Source organism: Asparagus officinalis, chromosome 3, assembly GCF_001876935.1.
Source record: "Asparagus officinalis chromosome 3, Aspof.V1, whole genome shotgun sequence".
NCBI lineage: Eukaryota > Viridiplantae > Streptophyta > Magnoliopsida > Asparagales > Asparagaceae > Asparagus > Asparagus officinalis.
This window is the reverse complement of record NC_033796.1, coordinates 14,440,124-14,453,605: the sequence shown is the minus strand read 5'-3', so window position 1 is coordinate 14,453,605 and position 13,482 is coordinate 14,440,124. Positions and strand designations below refer to the sequence as shown.

At 38.9% G+C, this 13,482-nt stretch overlaps 1 protein-coding gene across 1 annotated transcript in view; it reads left to right on the top strand.

The window, feature by feature from the left end:
* The window catches only part of LOC109834663 (transcription factor JUNGBRUNNEN 1-like), a 2,147-nt gene continuing 761 nt past the window's right edge, over positions 12,097–13,482 (top strand). Inside the window, exons 1-2 of the mRNA XM_020402693.1 lie at positions 12,097–12,319; positions 12,856–13,154. Of these exons, the coding sequence (XP_020258282.1) occupies positions 12,097–12,319; positions 12,856–13,154 (522 nt within the window). The remainder of the gene's footprint in view (positions 12,320–12,855; positions 13,155–13,482) is intronic.

Sequence of the window (13,482 nt, the reverse complement as noted above, 5' to 3'; positions counted from 1 at the left end):
TTTTTTTTAGAATAACGTCGGTCCGGCCTTGTCTCGGGTTCATCTAGGTAGGGAACCATACATGTAGCGCCGACTTGAGGAGTTTTTGTATCTTAGCCATTTTTTATGCGGAATCAACAGTTTTGGAACCGACTAAGAAGTCGTTGTGCCTTGTCTGGTTCTCAGATGAAGAGCCAAGGACTTTGTTCCGACTGAGAAGTCATTGTGCCTTGGTTTTATCCAGATTAGGAAGAGCTAAGGGTTTTATTCTGACTGAGAAGTCGTTGTGCCTTGGTTTTATCCAGATTAGGTACCAAGGTCTTTTATACCGACTAAGAAGTCGTTTTGCCTTAGTTTTATCCAGATTAGGTACCAAGGTCTTGATACCGGCTGAGAAGTCATTTTTACCTTGGTTTTACCCTGAGGAGGTACCAAGATCTTGATACTAACTGAGAAGTCATTGTGCCTTGGTTTTATTCAGATTAGGTACCAAGGTCTTGACCATATGATTGATGAGAGCCGACGAAATCGAATCATATGTTATGCCTTGGGCTTACCTTTAAGAAGAGCCAAGGTCTTTGTTCCGTCTGAGAAGTTGTTGTGCCTTGGTTTTATCCAGATTAGGTACCAAAGTCTTGAACATATGATTGATGAGAGTCGACGGAATCGAATCATATGTTATCCCTTGGGCTTACCTTTAAGAAGAGTCAATGTCTTTGTTCTGACTGAGAAGTCGTTGTGCCTTGGTTTTATCCAAATTAGGTACCAAGGTCTTGATACCAACTGAGAAGTCGTTTTTACCTTAGTTTTACCTTGAGGAGGTACCAAGGTCTTGATACTGACTGAGAAGTCATTGTGCCTTGGTTTTATCCAGATTAGGTACCAAGATCTTGACCATATGATTGATGAGAGCCGACGGAATTGAATCATATATTGTGCCTTGGGCTTACCTTTAAGAAGAGCCAAGGTCTTTGTTCCGACTGAGAAGTCGTTGTGCCTTGGTTTTATCCAGATTAGGTACTAAGGTCTTGACCATATGATTGATGAGAGCCGTCGGAATCGAATCATATGTTGTGCTTTGGGCTTACCTTTAAGAAGAGCCAATGTCTTTGTTCTGACTAAGAAGTTTTTTTACCTTGGTTTTATCCAGATTAGGTACCAAAGTCTTGAACATATGATTGATGAGAGTCGACGGAATCGAATCATATGTTATCCCTTGGGCTTACCTTTAAGAAGAGTCAATGTCTTTGTTCCGACTGAGAAGTCGTTGTGCCTTGGTTTTATCCAGATTAGGTACCAAGGTCTTAACCATATGATTGATGAGAGCCGACGGGATCGAATCATATGTTGTGCCTTGGGCTTACCTTTAAGAAGAGCCAATGTCTTTGTTCCGACTGAGAAGTCATTTTACCTTGGGCCTATCCTGAGGTGACACCAAAACTGTTGACTGAGAAGTCGTTGAGCGTGGGGCCTATCCTAAGGCGGCGCCAAGGTCTTGTAACCGACTGAGGAGTCGTTGTGCCTTGGTTTTATCCAGATTAGGTACCAAGGTCTTTTATACCGATTGAGAAATCGTTTTGTCTTGGTTTTATCCAAATTAGGTACCAAGGTCTTGATACCAACTGAGAAGTCGTTTTTACCTTAGTTTTACCTTGAGGAGGTACCAAGGTCTTGATACTGACTGAGAAGTCATTGTGCCTTGGTTTTATCCAGATTAGGTACCAAGATCTTGACCATATGATTGATGAGAGCCGACGGAATTGAATCATATATTGTGCCTTGGGCTTACCTTTAAGAAGAGCCAAGGTCTTTGTTCCGACTGAGAAGTCGTTGTGCCTTGGTTTTATCCAGATTAGGTACTAAGGTCTTGACCATATGATTGATGAGAGCCGTCGGAATCGAATCATATGTTGTGCTTTGGGCTTACCTTTAAGAAGAGCCAATGTCTTTGTTCTGACTAAGAAGTTTTTTTACCTTGGTTTTATCCAGATTAGGTACCAAAGTCTTGATACCGACTGAGGAGTCGTTATGCCTTCGGCTTATCCAGATTAGGAAGAGCCAAGGGCTTTATTCCGACTGAGAAGTCATTTTGCCTTAGGCCTATCCTGAGATGGCTCCAAAACTGTTGACTAAGAAGTCGTTTAGCGTGGGGCCTATCCTGAGGCGGCACCAAGGTCTTGTAACCGATGATGAGTCGTTGTGCCTTGGGCTTATCCAGATTAGGAAGAGCCAAGGGCTTTATTCTGACTGAGAAGTCGTTGAACTTGAAGGATGCGATTTCAGGCTTTGTTTAGCTTGAAAGGTGCGATCTCCATAACGCTTCAAGAATAAATAAGATCAGGTCCCTGCTCATAGTTGGGCATTTTTTCTCAGAGAAGAAAGCGGGCCCCACAGTGGGCGCCAAACTATTGATGCTCGTAAACAAATAGTCGATGGGGGTTTTCCCGTTAATGATTAGGGATGGGAGGATGAAAGAAGGGATTGGCTCCTACTATGACTTTATGTCTGATTCTGAGCGTTTGGGATGGACTGATAACATGCACATTTGAGAAACGCAGGAGTACGGGGCTAGTTTCCCCCTAGTACCTCCGACGATCAAGTTAGTTGGTGGGCTTGAGGGAGGTTTTTTTTTAGAGGTCCCTGGGCCATTGAGGTCCTTGCAGGGCGTTTCTCTTTTAGGGTTGTTAGGATTATTAAGAAGTGAAAATCAAGTTCGAGTGTAAGAATCTTTTTTTCCTCCTTACCTCCTTTTATATACCCCCCCCCCCTCTGGAAAGTTTGACTCTCGGCCTTTGTTGACTACGCACAGTAGGCGGTTTGAAAAGTGAACAAGCAGGCTGTGAGTCATCTTTCTCCTTCCAGGTGTCGATAGGCGACTGGAATGGAAGTCGTTCAGTGTCAGGGGAGAAATGTCTTCTCGGTGTCTTGGACCTGACAGGTGAGGCGTGACAGTGGATAGACCAGCTACTTCGTCCTTCTCCAGATGGCGGCTGGTAAGTGGAGGGGAAGTTATTCGAGGCTAGGAGAGCATCATGGTGAACTCTGGGATGTGACTTGTGAGTATAATAAGCGGCTTATGTAGGGGATCCTTGTCAGAGCGTAGATCTTGATGGGACGGGTCAATGCTGTAGCGTTGAGTGACATTTGAAGTGAACTTGGTCGGATCTTATCCCTTTAGTCGAGGCGGGTTGATCCGTGAGTCGTCATTATGACTTATCGACCGACAACTGAGTGAGTTTTGGGACGAGAGCACCATCGAGACGTCTGCTCGGGGAGTCGTCTTAATTGTAGGGGACCGACTGGTCCCGCGCTTCGAGTCGGTTATGACGACTCTTGATCGAGAGAGGGCTCGTCTGCTTGACTAGTCAATAGACTTGACCTCGGCTGGGCTTCTGAGTTCCTTGAGCTTGGTTTGGACCATGGCTTTGTAGACCTATGCAGTCAATCTTTCGACATTTTTATCTTTAGATGGTAAATTAGCATAACATCATCAAAACAAGATTAGATAGTTGGCTCATAAACATGAGTCATAACAGCTAGGTCCTTGGTGATTTGCATGATTTATCACATTGTCTCTACTCTCTCTCTATCACATTGTCTCTACTCTCTCTCTCATTTCCTAGTGAGTGCCGAAGGAAATCCTTAAAGAAAACCCTAAAACAATTGGTGTTTCCACATGACGTGTTAAACTAACGGCTAAATAACGTCGTCTGATCTTTAATGGTGGGGATATAAGTAGTTGTTACACCCTTATATGTAATTAACCCAAAAAATAATTATCTCACAATTGACTTAATTAGAATGTTTTTAAAATTATTGGCTCTGGTCTCTTCTAGAAACTCCAAAGAATAGTAATTAACTTTATTATAGCTGTCCTTGTCGCAGTAGATTTACCAAGGAAATGACGCTGTTCCAACAATTTAGCCTTAAACACGTTACACACATGTCTAATTTCAATGTTTAAGACATTCTAGTGCTTGATTACTGAAAATCTAAGATTTGTCAATATTTTTACGTTAGCCAAGAAAAATAGAATGATCATGCACTTTGTCAAACTAATTTAATAGTTATTTACTACAAACTCAAACAATATTGTCAAAATATATATCAGAAATATTTTGTACGACCTTTTGTAATTATGATCTCTCTTCTTTTTTTATCCCCTGTTCTGATTTATGTGGTCTGAAGTAAAAAGAGTATAACTTTGCAACTTACTAGAAATGCGTCAGTGTGTCACTATTATTCACCTTGCCCGCTCCATAACAATTATATAAGAGAAAAGTAGTCGTCTTGTTGCGCTAATTTAGGTTATTTTGGAAAAATTTTAATAACTAGTATGATAGTATTTCATATATTTCCAGAAATCTATGATCATAATTTTAAACTTTAATTTACTATAATAATTTTTTTCCAGAAATCTATGATCATAATTTTAAACTTTAATTTACTATAATAATTTTTTTCTTTAAACAATAATCCATTTTGTTCATTAGTTTAAACACGGACTTAAACATGATGTACAATTTAAGGGTAATAGGATTGAGTTGATAGTATATATATGAATGAACAAATTAAGTAATGAAAACCATAGTAAAGAGGAAAAAACTATATATATCTCTAGAAGATTTTTCATTGTCAATGCTAACTTATGCTTACGAATTAAAAGAAAAGGTTTTATGGTTTTCTACACATGATTCTTCAAAATTTATTTATGTATACTCCTTGAAATTTAGTTTTCTTTCAAACACGAATGATTCAAAACTATTCAATACCATGTATGTAACTTTTTTTTAATCCAAGAATAACCTTTCTTAGTTACTAAAGACAAGTAGGGCTCGAAATAATGTATCCAAGTACAAATAACTTGATCTGCACTTAGATTATGATATGCGTTTTGACAAATATTGCATGTGAAGATCAAGAAATTTGATGCAGACAAGTATTTGGGTGCTTGCCGGTCGACCGCGAGTTTTGGCGCGGTCGACCACAAACGTACACGACTACAGGGTGATTTTTGGATTTCTAGCCGGCCGACTGCGGCATCAAGTGCGGTCGACCGCGGACCCTGTAATCGATTTACGTGGTTTTTGTCGTTCTGTCAGGTCGACCGCGGTGTCAAGTGCAGTCGACCGTGAGTCGGGTTCGGGTCTGTTTTGGTTTCCTATTCTGTTTGAGATTTATATTTGATATAAATACCAACAATATTTTAGGGTTTCTTTGGGATTGTTTTTGGGGTTATTGGAGCATAGAAAAGAGAGATCTTCCTAAGCTATTGGTTAGGGTTATTGTTTGAGAGATTGAGAGTTTGTTGGTGAGATTAGTTGGTTTGTTTTGAGTGATTTGTAATCTTAGTTTGTACTCTCCTTCTCTATTAGTGAAAACGCATCCCCTTCTTGCCTCGTGGATATAGGAAACTTACCGAACCATGTAAAAATTTATTGTTTGTGTTTGTGGTGTTATTTTGCATCATTTCTCTCTCGGCGTTTGTGTTTGGTTCCTCAAAGCATAACGATTGGTGGCTTACGCGCACAACAAGTGGTATCAGAGCTTAATTTGACTATGCTTGGAGATTGGTGGAGGAGTAGATCGTTTTGGAAGCTCGTCTAGCGTTTCAGTTGGTGATAAAGATGAGGTTTTTTTTATTGTCTACCTTTCTCGTAGTTTGGATCTATTTTCTTTCAGTTTGTTCCGCATTGGTTTGTTGGTGTTTTGAGAAAGATGGCCGATAAAGAAGGAGTTATGGAGGATACTTCTAGCATGAAGACTGTCCAAAGTTTGAGTATTCACTCTATGAAGATAGATGTGGAGAAGTTTAATGGCACGAATAATTTTGGTTTAAGGAGAGGTACTTTGACCTGCAGTTTGAAGTTCAGTGAGTATTTTGGTATGAGCAAGAAGACCGAGGTAGAGTTTAGTACTTCTATCCATCGATCAAAGGGTCTTTTAGGTGGTGATCATTCAGGCATTTGGGGGCATTTCAAGGAGGCATCATTGGGAGGTAATCGGTATTTGGTTTCTGTAGTTGGGGACTGTTCTAGGCATTGGTGGGTTGCAACCAAGTCCCGTTAGTGTGAAGTCTTAGAAGTCAACGACGGATAGAGGAAGTGTATTGGCAGAAAGATAACTCGTCTTAGATAGTTGGCTCATAAACATGAGTCATAACAGCTAGGTCCTTGGTGATTTGCATGATTTATCACATTGTCTCTACTCTCTCTCTATCACATTGTCTCTACTCTCTCTCTCATTTCCTAGTGAGTGCCGAAGGAAATCCTTAAAGAAAACCCTAAAACAATTGGTGTTTCCACATGACGTGTTAAACTAACGGCTAAATAACGTCGTCTGATCTTTAATGGTGGGGATATAAGTAGTTGTTACACCCTTATATGTAATTAACCCAAAAAATAATTATCTCACAATTGACTTAATTAGAATGTTTTTAAAATTATTGGCTCTGGTCTCTTCTAGAAACTCCAAAGAATAGTAATTAACTTTATTATAGCTGTCCTTGTCGCAGTAGATTTACCAAGGAAATGACGCTGTTCCAACAATTTAGCCTTAAACACGTTACACACATGTCTAATTTCAATGTTTAAGACATTCTAGTGCTTGATTACTGAAAATCTAAGATTTGTCAATATTTTTACGTTAGCCAAGAAAAATAGAATGATCATGCACTTTGTCAAACTAATTTAATAGTTATTTACTACAAACTCAAACAATATTGTCAAAATATATATCAGAAATATTTTGTACGACCTTTTGTAATTATGATCTCTCTTCTTTTTTTATCCCCTGTTCTGATTTATGTGGTCTGAAGTAAAAAGAGTATAACTTTGCAACTTACTAGAAATGCGTCAGTGTGTCACTATTATTCACCTTGCCCGCTCCATAACAATTATATAAGAGAAAAGTAGTCGTCTTGTTGCGCTAATTTAGGTTATTTTGGAAAAATTTTAATAACTAGTATGATAGTATTTCATATATTTCCAGAAATCTATGATCATAATTTTAAACTTTAATTTACTATAATAATTTTTTTCCAGAAATCTATGATCATAATTTTAAACTTTAATTTACTATAATAATTTTTTTCCAGAAATCTATGATCATAATTTTAAACTTTAATTTACTATAATAATTTTTTTCTTTAAACAATAATCCATTTTGTTCATTAGTTTAAACACGGACTTAAACATGATGTACAATTTAAGGGTAATAGGATTGAGTTGATAGTATATATATGAATGAACAAATTAAGTAATGAAAACCATAGTAAAGAGGAAAAAACTATATATATCTCTAGAAGATTTTTCATTGTCAATGCTAACTTATGCTTACGAATTAAAAGAAAAGGTTTTATGGTTTTCTACACATGATTCTTCAAAATTTATTTATGTATACTCCTTGAAATTTAGTTTTCTTTCAAACACGAATGATTCAAAACTATTCAATACCATGTATGTAACTTTTTTTTAATCCAAGAATAACCTTTCTTAGTTACTAAAGACAAGTAGGGCTCGAAATAATGTATCCAAGTACAAATAACTTGATCTGCACTTAGATTATGATATGCGTTTTGACAAATATTGCATGTGAAGATCAAGAAATTTGATGCAGACAAGTATTTGGGTGCTTGCCGGTCGACCGCGAGTTTTGGCGCGGTCGACCACAAACGTACACGACTACAGGGTGATTTTTGGATTTCTAGCCGGCCGACTGCGGCATCAAGTGCGGTCGACCGCGGACCCTGTAATCGATTTACGTGGTTTTTGTCGTTCTGTCAGGTCGACCGCGGTGTCAAGTGCAGTCGACCGTGAGTCGGGTTCGGGTCTGTTTTGGTTTCCTATTCTGTTTGAGATTTATATTTGATATAAATACCAACAATATTTTAGGGTTTCTTTGGGATTGTTTTTGGGGTTATTGGAGCATAGAAAAGAGAGATCTTCCTAAGCTATTGGTTAGGGTTATTGTTTGAGAGATTGAGAGTTTGTTGGTGAGATTAGTTGGTTTGTTTTGAGTGATTTGTAATCTTAGTTTGTACTCTCCTTCTCTATTAGTGAAAACGCATCCCCTTCTTGCCTCGTGGATATAGGAAACTTACCGAACCATGTAAAAATTTATTGTTTGTGTTTGTGGTGTTATTTTGCATCATTTCTCTCTCGGCGTTTGTGTTTGGTTCCTCAAAGCATAACGATTGGTGGCTTACGCGCACAACAAGTGGTATCAGAGCTTAATTTGACTATGCTTGGAGATTGGTGGAGGAGTAGATCGTTTTGGAAGCTCGTCTAGCGTTTCAGTTGGTGATAAAGATGAGGTTGCTCTTATTAGGGCTTCAGTTGGAGATAAAAATCTACCTTTCTCGTAGTTTGGATCTATTTTCTTTCAGTTTGTTCCGCATTGGTTTGTTGGTGTTTTGAGAAAGATGGCCGATAAAGAAGGAGTTATGGAGGATACTTCTAGCATGAAGACTGTCCAAAGTTTGAGTATTCACTCTATGAAGATAGATGTGGAGAAGTTTAATGGCACGAATAATTTTGGTTTAAGGAGAGGTACTTTGACCTGCAGTTTGAAGTTCAGTGAGTATTTTGGTATGAGCAAGAAGACCGAGGTAGAGTTTAGTACTTCTATCCATCGATCAAAGGGTCTTTTAGGTGGTGATCATTCAGGCATTTGGGGGCATTTCAAGGAGGCATCATTGGGAGGTAATCGGTATTTGGTTTCTGTAGTTGGGGACTGTTCTAGGCATTGGTGGGTTGCAACCAAGTCCCGTTAGTGTGAAGTCTTAGAAGTCAACGACGGATAGAGGAAGTGTATTGGCAGAAAGATAACTCGTCGTTCTGATTTTGGTAGGGATCCTTTTCTGTATTTGTGCCTAGCTCATGGCAGTTTGAGACACTTCATTAGAGAGTAAACATTAGGGCGACGAGATGAGATGACAGTTTTGATGGATTGTTCCTTACTGGAGGAGGATCGACGTTTGATGTCGAGCATTGGTTTTGGTGTTCGGGCTTTGACATATTTGGGTCATCTTAGTCATAGGTTGCAGACTGCTGCATTTGGAGATTTTAGATCTGGTGGAGCTGCTACAGATTTTGGGTTGCGTCGGATGTTTGCTTGCCAAACGTATGATCATATCAAGGATGTGAGATTCGATCTGATTACACATTTGGGATTCAGATGCTCGTTTGGTTATCAGTTGGGAGACTTTGATTTTTTCTAAGCAGGTATGTCACTTTTGACTCTCGGCGGGTGGAGAGTGTTGATTAGGTCGTTGGGATATCGTAGCGGGTGGAGGGTGATGCTACTCCACATTGGGTGGAGATTACTCCACGTACTCTAGATCATTATGTATTATTTAGGATTCCAGATGAGGTGACATAGTTTGGGGATCATATTGATGTGGATGTAGATGACGAGTTGGTTGATTCGAGTGCAGCTGATGGACATAGTTTGGATTTAGATATGGCCATTGGTTCACATCAGGTGGAGGTGTTTGGTTTGTTTCACTTTGGAGCCATTGGCAAAGCTATCAGTCGCAGATTTGTTAGTGAAGAGTTGAGAACTCTTCTATTAGATTGAGGGCCTTTGGAGGCAATTTGGGTAAACTACGTGAATGCTTGATTTCTTAGACAAGAGGATACATAGGCAGTCATTTATGATGCAGCCGGTTTGGTGAATTGATACTGACATTTGGAGTTTGTTCGCATTCTCATTTGGGTTCTCGACTTGTTGTGGATTGAGTCTGTTGTCGTGAATTTGTTTCACTTCGTACTGGACGTAATAAGCGGGACATTTGGTTTGGTTGGTGTCAGCTCAGTTTTGGGAAAACTTTGCCGATGTGGAGAATTATAGAAACGGCGAAAACATTAAAGAAGATCAGGAAATTTAATACAAACATGCATTTGGGTGCTTTCCGGTCGACCGCGAGCTTTGGCACAGCCGACCGCAAATGGGCACGACTACAGGGTGATTTTTGATTTCTGGTCGGTCGACCCCGGCGTCAAGTGGGTCGATCGCAGACCCTGTAATTGATTTACGTGGTTTCTATCATTCTGTTTGGTCGACCACGGCGTCAAGTGCGGTCAACCGTGAGTCGGGTTCGAGTCTGTTTTGGTTTCCTATTCTGTTTGGAATTTGTGTTTGGTATAAATACCAACACACGTTTTAGGGTTTCTTTGGGATTGTTTTTAGGGTTATTGGAGCACAGAAAAAAGAGATCTTCCTGGGCTATTGGTTAGTGTTATTGTTTGAGAGATTGATAGTTTGTTGGTGAGATTAGTTGGTTTGTTTTGAGTGATTTGTAATCCCAGTTTGTACTCTCATTCTCTATTAATGAAAACTCATCCCCTTCTTGTCCCGTGGACGTAGGTAACTTGCCGAACCACGTAAAAAATTAGTTGTTTGTATTTGTGTCGTTATTTTGTATTGTTTGGCTTTTTCTCTCGACGTTTGTGTTTGATTCCTCGAAGCACAACGATTGGTGGCTTCCGCGCACAATATGTTCTAGCTAGATGACAAACACCTAGTCCATGATACCTAAAAATAGGATTGTAACTGTGTAGCATGTAGTTGGACATTGTCAAACAATGTGAATTGTTAGAATACAACAGGTTGAGTTAGAAACAGGTAGATTGCACATCATCTCAGAACCGACCGCTCGCATGCGGTCGGTCTAATTAGCCATACACTTGGGCGCAAAATATCAATTTTACCCTATTTTGCCCCCTGTTAATCCCACGTAGGGCTCAGATCGGCTGGTCACATGTGATTGGTTCTGAAAGAAATAGTACTTCGAAAGACATTTGGATTTATATTTTATAGCAAAAAGTTGCAGCAATTGTTGTAGCCAATTTGATTGCAACAAATATCACAAACTCTTTTATTAACTGAAAAATTAAAGTGAATATCACATCATCAAGTTAGTTGAAGCAAATCAGAAAATATAGATTGATATACAAATTTTGACAAAAAAAATACTTCATTCGTATTGGAAACTTTTTTTTACGACTATCAGAAAACTAATTTTGATCTGGAAATAAAATTCATTCTACAATAAAAATGAAGAAATTCAAATGGCAAATTTGAGGTTAATGTCTTTGGATTCGAATCCTCTCCACTATCAAATATGTAGTTAAGGGACAACTATTTAATTACAACCATAGATTTAGAATGTATCATAATCACCCATTAAATAATCAACGTTTAAGATTTAAAGTAGTGGTCTCTTCACTACTCTTTTGTAGTGGAGAGGATCCAAATTCAATTTTGTTAGGAAGAAATTGAGCCCGATTTAGAGTTAATGAGCCTTAAATAAAGGATAGGAATCAATTTTAACCCCGGAGATTAGGCTATTAAGTATTATTCTCAACACCTTTTTAAACTCATCACTTTATATCACCCTTTCTAATATGAGACTATACTCATATATGAATATTTCAACAAATTTCTTGCAAAAAGTTCTATATGCAACATTTGTTGCATTTGCCGTTACGACAAAACAAATAGTCCAAAGAAAAAACAATATAAATCATTCCGAATGTAGTATCATTTCTACTATGAAAGTATGAAACCCAAAAAGGCTTAAGCTTGTGGCCCTCAAATTAAGCGGCTAGAGAGACCAAACTCTTCTAGTGAACCAAAATGAGAAAGCTTGCCACCTCTTAGAAAGGAAAGAGCGGAAGATTCAACCTCTTTGCTAAGCCCCAACCTCTGGACACGTGTTCCTTAAGATTGCTAAAACCGGTTGGGTGAGCAAAAAGATCCGACGGCTAGCATCGTCCTAATTTAGTCAAACTTGATCCTCCCACTGTGATGACTTGTCAGTGCCATGCGCTCCCACATTTCAAAGCATCCGACATCACGTGTTTCTAGCGTGCCACAACTTCGCTATTTCTTTCCCCTAAGTTGGAACAAGTCTTTGGTAAAGATTTATGATGAGATAGAAAGAGAGAGCGATCAAAATTTAAGACTTGGACCAAAACAAACCACCTTTGATGACCACGACACGAACCACTTCACACTTATATAAAGCCAAGAGACTCAGCCTAAGACCTCTCCTACATGTAGCAACTTATCTACACACGAACAAAATTATCTAGAGCACTGAAAGGAGATACTATGGAGAAGAAAATTGCTAGTTTGGAGAAGAAGAGTGAAGGGAAGGTGGAGGTGGAATTGGTGGTGGAGGATGAGGAGGAGGTGCTTCCGGGGTTCCGGTTTCATCCGACCGACGAAGAGCTCGTCGGGTTTTATCTCCGGCGGAAGGTGGACAACAGGCCCATGACAATAGAGATCATCAAGCAGATTGATATTTACAAATATGACCCGTGGGATCTTCCAAGTGAGTTGTGCCTTCGGTACTACTTAATTAGTGCACAATTCTTAATTTTGATATTATAATTAAGGTATGTTTAATACTTTAGGAATTGATTATGATGATTTCTTCTCTCAAACGGGTTTCATGTCTTTGCAAAGGGTACTGACCACCTTGAGTTTTGCACCCATGCAAGCTAGTATTGTGCATGGTAGGGATTCAGTGGACAAATCTCTTCAGCTTGTGTTCCATTAAACTAAAACTTAACAAAACTAATAAGCAACCTACTATATATATACATATCAAAATTTAGTAAAATGGGTCGTGTCCCTGATGTATTGCATTTATTGCTCTGAACTACAATAGTTCAATGTATTCCACGCCAGCTGCCCACGAGTCAGCACCCCGAACTGTATATGATCCCTGGTTAATTTACTCATCAACATTCATACATTAATAAATTGAAAAAAAAAATTTAAAAATTTTCATGTGTTTTCAAATTTGAATACCTCATATCTGACAGAAGTAATTTAAATACCATTGCATATGTAATGATCAAACAGAGGTCAGCACCGTCAATGGAGAAAAAGAATGGTATTTCTTTTGTTTGAGGGGAAGGAAGTACAGAAACAGCATAAGACCCAACAGAGTCACCGGCTCCGGATTCTGGAAGGCCACGGGCATCGACAGGCCCATACACTCAGCCTCCGGCTCCGATGACTGCATTGGGCTCAAGAAGTCTTTGGTATATTACAGAGGAAGCGCGGGAAAAGGGACGAAGACTGATTGGATGATGCACGAGTTTCGACTCCCTTCGAATAACAAGGACAACGAGACTTGCTCTCCGAGCTTACAAGAAGCTGTAAGAGTCCGTTTGTTTATGCTTATTTCATTAGTATTCAAGATAGTATGAGGATTTTTATTCCGATTGAATATTCAGTGGGACAGACAGAGGTGTTGTGTTAAAATATTGATAGTGTTGAGGGTTTTTTTTTTAAACTTCCAATCGATTTTATAATTGAGTTATAACAATGTGATTTTATATAGAAAATTTTCTTCTTACCCAGCTCGTATTAAAAAACGGCAATATGGTATAGATATTTTCCCCTCTGTTGAACGATATTCTTTACATATATATTAACGTACAGTTGTATTGAACATGCGGGGTTTGCTGCAAAATCTCGATGTAG